Below are 6787 nucleotides of genomic sequence, written 5' to 3'. Positions count from 1 at the left end.
AACCAGGGATTGAACTCGAGCCCTTGTGCTTGCCAGGCAAGTGCTTATTCTACTGAGTCATCTCCCCAGCTTAAATTAATGACTTTTTGTTAGTATATACTTTCACCGATATTAACATTGGGAAAGACTTCTAATCTGGATTAATATCTTTAAACTGTAAGGCATCTAGGAATGGAAAGTAAAATTTTAATAAGGTTGTTTCAGTTTTTTTGTAATACTGATTATTGAACTCAGGGGGTTGCACTTGGCAGGCAAACTCTCTACTGTGGGGCTATCTCGTGAACCCTTTCTGAGGTAGGGTCTCACTGCAAACCTGTGTTCTTTCCACTTTAGCCTCCAAGTAGTTGAGATGACAGGTTGTGTCACTGGTTTAATAAGATCCTGTAAAGGAAATTCATTAAGCTCAGTAAAGTGATGAAATTTGGGAAACTGCTAGAAGAAACAAGTAAACTAGGAGAGGAACTACTAAAAGCCAGTCTTCTGCTTTTTGCTCCATGGTCCAGCCCATCCCTCTCATCCATTTTTCTTTTTTTTTTTTTTTTTAATACTGACCATTCTGTTCTCAGAAAGTTAAGATTTGTTTTAGTAAGAGCCAAGAGCCACTCTTAATGAAAATGCTCTGCTTTTAACATATTATTTAGTAAGTCATATCTATATTTGTTTACCAATATGAATATAAATTACAAGGCTGGCTTGTGCAGCTGTTTACAGCATATATAAAGCTTTATTTCTAGCATAAGTAAAAATTTAGAAGTTGTTTGGGATAGAAACCAGGATAGAGTGATTGTGTCTATAATTGTTAATAAAAATTGAACTCTTATGAATCTTATGTCGAGATACTGCTGCAAAGTTGAAACTTTGGGAAATTGTCAAGCATAATAAAAATAAGATCTTTAAAGTGTTAATCTTTTGCAAACCTTAATAAAGCAAATAAGTAGCAGTAAGAAAATATCATAAAAAATCTGAGTAGGGCTGGGCGATAGCTCAGCAGTCTAAACACCTGCCTGGCAAGCACAGTGGATCGAGTTTGATCCCCAGTACCACATGCCATGCTGGCTTCAGGACCCCAGGCTTGCCATGTCAGCCACTGAAAATGGGCATGGTGGCACACACTATAATCCCAGTGCTGGGGAGGCTGAGACAGGAGGATCACTACAAGTTCGAGCTGCATAGTGAGACCCTGTACCAAATAAATAAATAAATTTTAAAAAATAAATTTAAAAGAATCCGAGTAAATAGGGTCAATTTCTCTGCATTATAATATTTATTAAAATTAAACTGGGCATGGTGGTGAGCATCTGTAATCCCAGTTTCTTGGGAGGCTGAAGAGAAAGGTCGTGGGTTTGAAGCCCTGGGCAATTTAGCAAGACTCTGCCCCCCTGCCCTAAAACCCTAATTTTAAAATTGACCACATATTAAGCCACAAAAGCAAACTTTATGAAAAGTATTTGTCTCCAATAGTTGACATTCATTAATATCAATGGTATAAATCCAGAGCTTTATATCAAAACTGGAAACAAAACACTTATGAATAATTCTTTACTGACAGGAAATCAAATTCTAGTTGCAATATTTAGAAAATAATAATGTTACACACCAAAAAATAAAAAGACCCAATCAAAAAATGAACAGTTATAATGAAGAGACACTCTCAAAGGAAGAAATAAAAATGGGCAATAAGTATATGAAAAATGTTCAGCGTCTTTGGCCCTTTAGAGAACCACAAATCAAAACACCACTGAGATTTCATGTTGCTCCAGAAAGAATAGCTATCATTAAGAATTCAAATCTTGGGGGCCTGCCCCTTAGCTCAGTTCTTTAAGTGGCTGCTTCAACAAAGCAGTCAGGCTCAGGTTGCTGTGGTTCACAATCCCCACAACTCAAGCCAGCCAAACCTACCCTGAAGGCATTCGGAGAAAAAAAAAAAAAAAATTCAAATCTTAGCAAGTAACATTTACATTTGTAAATAGTGAGACTGTGGGGGATAATGGAACCCTATGGCATTCTTGGTGGGAATGTAAACTATCAAATAGATGAATGGATAAGGAAGATTGACATATACAATGGAATGCTACACATTAATAGAAGTTAAGCATGAGTCATCTGTAGGAAAATGGATGCACCTTGAAGACCATAATGTTAAGTGAAATCGGTCAGACAGAAAAGGTTAGATACTGCGTATTTTCTCTTACATTAGAAACCCAAGATACAAAGAAAAAGCAAAATAAAAGATAGATAGGAAGCTAGGAGAAGTAAACTTTGTGGTGATGATAAGTGGGAGTGAAAATTAAGATGAGATATGAATATGTATCAGTTCCCCAAGATGAATGTAATTACTATGTATTGAAAACAAAAAATATAGCTAATCAAACTCTATTTGATATGATTGAGATTATGCAAAGGAAAACCATTTGTATTTAACTTTTATGAAATTAAACTGAGTATTCATCTTAGATGTAAAATAGATGAAACTCTAAGGAAAGCAGAAAGAAGATACAAACTTTGGGGAGCAGCTAAAGTTGGAGATTGATCTCACGTGTTGGCTGGAGCATAGCCTGGGGTGAGCTGTGTACACAGGCTGCTCCAGCTCCCAGGGCCTGAGGCACCCCAAGGCTGTTGTGCAGACAGGTAGCTGGGCAGAGGGTTGTCACATGACATCAACCTGCAGAATGTACAGATGCTCTGCAGTGGTTGGGCAGTTCTTTCCCCTCATCAGGAGAGGGCTCCACCTGACTTCAGCTTTCTGCAGTTTGACTCTCAGCTTTGTTTCTCCATCGTCCCACCATTCTCCCCCCTGTGAACTTCAAGAGCTGTGCAGGACATGGCAGTGCATCTATAGTTTGACCAAAATCTCTGAGTGGTGGTCTGTGTTAGAACGTATCAAAGTGAATCTGAAGTTTATCCTTGCCAGTTATGATGGCAGATGCCTGTAATCTCAGAACTTGAGAGACTGACACAGGACTGCTGGTTGAAAGCCAGCCTTGAAAACACAGACCCTGCCTCAAAAAACCAACCAAACAAAAAAGTTCATCCTTGAAGATACATATTCAAACACAGCCAGGAAGATTCTTTGAGAAGATAAAGAGGAATCTTTTTGACAAGATATTTAAAAGTTCAGGCTGGGTGATGTAGCTACCACTACTTGCTATGTGAAAGGCTGAGACAGCAGGATTTAAAGTTTGAGGCCAGCCTGTGCAACTTAACCACTTACCAGTCATTTAAATCTGTACAAGATGACCAAAAATTGAATTGTTTTTCTAGTTCCAAAGAGAAGCTGTTTCATTAAACAGGATCCTAGATTTTTCTTCTGGTGTTTAAGTGAATGATACTCAGTTTGCTTTCACTTTATCCTTTTAAAGAAATAGTGATTATAATAATCGAATACTGAAAGTTTCCCTTCTTCAGTATAATACACACCAACATTGCCTAACAAATGTTCTTTTTGTAAGGGCCTTAATTTATCCTAATTATACAAGTAAAGCATACTTTACAAAATAAAGAAATTGGGGTCAGAAGTGAAGCCAACCCCTGAGGATCAGACAGTTTGCAAGCATCTGAGTCCAGGCAAGGCCCTCTGCTTTAGTCGATAGTCTTGACAGCCATACTCTTCATATTTAGGCCACTTTCTAAGAGAACTGCTGTTGGCTTCCATCCTTGCCAACTGATTGAGTGGTTTCATACTTACCAGTCTGCTGGGGGAAGGAAAGCCTTAGTAATGAAGTCAAATGTGTTTTCATGTGAACTTACAAATTCCCTGCTCAAAGCATTTGTCCATTTTTCTTTAAATTGCTTGCCTTTTTTCTTCTTTTGAGACGGCCACTGTGTAGTCCAGACTGGCCTTGAACTTACTATGTAGCCCAGGCTGGCTTCAAACTGCATCGTCCTGCCTCAGCCTCCCAAATGGTGGGATTGCAGGAGTGTGCCATCAGGCCTACCTAGCTTTGTTGTTAATCATTTTTACAGCCTGCCTGCTCTCATGACAGTTTCACATGTTTCAGTGACTGATCCCGAGGCCTGTTACATTGGCACTGAGCCGTGGAAACCCAAGGAAGCTTTGGAGGAAAATGGCATTATTACTGACAAGGCAGATATATTTGCCTTTGGCCTTACTCTGTGGGAAATGATGACTTTATCCATTCCACACGTTAATCTTAACCTTGCAGACGATGATGGTGATGAAGGTATGAATACCAATTTTAGGTTTTAATTTTTTTTTGTGGTACTGGAGATTAAACTAGGCAAATGCTCTACTACTAACCTACAGCCCAAGCCTAGCACAATTGCAATCTCATGACATTTAAGATTAACTTATAAAATTATGTTTCCATTAAGTTAAAATTGAACAGTAGTTGTTTACTGAGCAAAGTAGTTTGTAAGAGTACATTAATACCATAGCACTAATTTGGTTAGATTTAATCTTATGTGAGTTATAGATTGAGAAACAGATAAATTGAGATCTTGAAGAACAAATTAAAATTATCTTTACCTGAGAAAAGATTAAAGAGCTATTATAGAAAGGGGTAATGGTCAATAACCTATAAATCCAAGACTAATTACTGAGTGGCAGGATAATGCAAGGGACTGTCCATGGGATAACAGAAAGCTTACTATATAGAAAATTGTTGCAGGAGGGTGAGTTAAGCTTTTCCATGACCTGAACTGATTTTATTGTTTCAATCTCTGATACTTTTGTGAGTAGATACAACTTTTGATGAAAGTGAGTTTGATGATGAAGCTTACTATGAAGCTTTGGGAACCAGGCCACCTATTAACATGGGCGAACTGGATGAATCATACCAGAAAGCGATTGAACTCTTCTCTGTGTGCACTAATGAAGATCCGACAGCTCGCCCTTCTGCCGCACACATCGTTGAAGCTCTGGAATTAGATGGCCAGTGATTGTGTTCTTGATGGTTACATTATGATCTGCAGTTATAGCCTCTAGAAGTGGCCTATTTTAAGTCTATAATGCCCTGTTAATTTTAACTGAATAGCTGTTTAACGTAAGGGTACTTCTTATGTTCTTAGGATGATAAGCACTTAGTATTATACTGGATTTTCTGTGAAGTTAAAAAAAAAAAAAAAATAGAGCGGTGGTTAGATATTCCACAGACTTAAAACACCAGCAATAAAATGCTATATAAACTGTTCTCACATTAATGTGAGTGACCATTCTTTTATCTTTCCTATATATTCTTGTAGTGGGTCTATTAAAATTAGCACTAACTAAAAAAAATTTTAAAATACAATTAGCACTTTATACACTGCAAAGTCTACATTTACCTATGTTTTAAAATATCAGAACTTTTGCTGACACTGTTTGAATCTCTGGTATCTTCATGATTAGGTACAACTTACGATGCGACTTGGGTGACGAAGCGTACCGTGCAGCCTGGCTGCTGCGCTTGTTAAGTGGCCGCCAGACCCTGAGAATATGATCTGAGTAGCTGCTTGGGTATTTCTAGATGGGGGCTACAGCTTGTCCTGCTGTTTTCGATTAATGTTTTAATTTATTAAATGTATTTCCTGTACTAAGGTGCCCTTTTTACCTTTTATTTACTAATATGTATCCTAAGTATTTCATAGTGTAGTATAAGAATAATAAAGCTCAAATAGGGCAGTACAGAATAAAGTATAGCTTTGGTACCAAAAGGTGTGTCAGCATTATCTTCATTACTCTTGATTTCTGTGTTATTTGTTGAGTGAATGTGAGTAGGTTTCTTTCCCTCTCAGTATTATTTTAATCTGTAAAATGAAGTTGGCAAGTGGATCAGTAGTTTTTATGAGTTTTAGCCCTTTAGAAATTTTTAGATGATTGAATTATAATTGTATTATCAAGCTGCTATATAGACTTTTTACTGTCACAGGAGGGTTCTTAGGAAACTACTGCACTCTGAGCTTTAAAAACTAACTGGGGAGTCCCTTTATTATTAGGTTGTACCAAGTGACAAGGCAAAGATAAGTAATTAGCATATCTCCCATCAGAGTATTGGGTTTTTTTTTAATTTTAATTTTTTAATAGATTGCAAATTGAAAAATTATTTACGAACATAAATGAATATAACAATAAAAATTGTCCAAAATAAAAATGAAGAATTTACAGATCAGTCATAATAGTTCACTGTGTTAAAACCAAGAAACTTATATTCATATAATTAGAATTCTCAAGGTAGAAAGGAGCAGCCAATAAATATTTAAAGATTTAAAATTTCTGAATTTAGTTCAACTTATAATACCATAGTTCCAAGAAAAATGAACCTTTTGCACAAGAAATTTAAATAAAATCATACCAAGATACACAAAAGTGAAATTGTCCAAAACTTATTTTAAAGAAAATCATTAAAGCATATACATAAAAAATATTAGCTATGGAAGAACAAAATTAAATAGCACCGTATTCCACATTAGAAAGAAAAAAAAGGACCAAGTGTGTAAGAAACTAGACTAATCAAAGGACTGAAAGAAAAGATCTTTCCTCTTTGAATTTTATACTTAGCAAACATACCTTTGAAAACTAAAAGATTTTCTAGTTACACAAACTTGAAATATTTTATTTATTTATTTATTTATTTTTGTGGAACCAGGGATTGAACTCAGACCCTTGCACTTGCTAGGTAGGTGCTTATTCCACTGAGCCATCTCCCCCGCCCCAAACTTAAAATATTTTAATACCTCCAGAAGTAGCATATAGGAAATAACAAAGAGCATAATTCAAAAGGCAAGAGAAGTTGCAGTACGCTCCTGGATGAACAATAAAGAGCTCTCAATATGATAGTTATGCAGGACT

At 36.4% G+C, this 6787-nt stretch overlaps 1 protein-coding gene across 1 annotated transcript in view; it reads left to right on the top strand.

Annotated features, from left to right (window-relative positions):
- Pbk (PDZ binding kinase) overlaps positions 1 to 5576 on the top strand; it is a 25292-nt gene extending 19716 nt beyond the window's left edge. Inside the window, exons 7-8 of the mRNA XM_023714630.1 lie at positions 3999 to 4181; positions 4700 to 5576. Of these exons, the coding sequence (XP_023570398.1) occupies positions 3999 to 4181; positions 4700 to 4899 (383 nt within the window). The 3' untranslated portion in view covers positions 4900 to 5576. The remainder of the gene's footprint in view (positions 1 to 3998; positions 4182 to 4699) is intronic.
- The last annotated feature ends 1211 nt before the right edge of the window (positions 5577 to 6787 follow it).

This window comes from Octodon degus, unplaced genomic scaffold (assembly GCF_000260255.1).
Source record: "Octodon degus isolate 3935 unplaced genomic scaffold, OctDeg1.0 scaffold00036, whole genome shotgun sequence".
Classification (NCBI taxonomy): domain Eukaryota; kingdom Metazoa; phylum Chordata; class Mammalia; order Rodentia; family Octodontidae; genus Octodon; species Octodon degus.
This window is presented reverse-complemented; position numbering and strand designations above follow the sequence as displayed.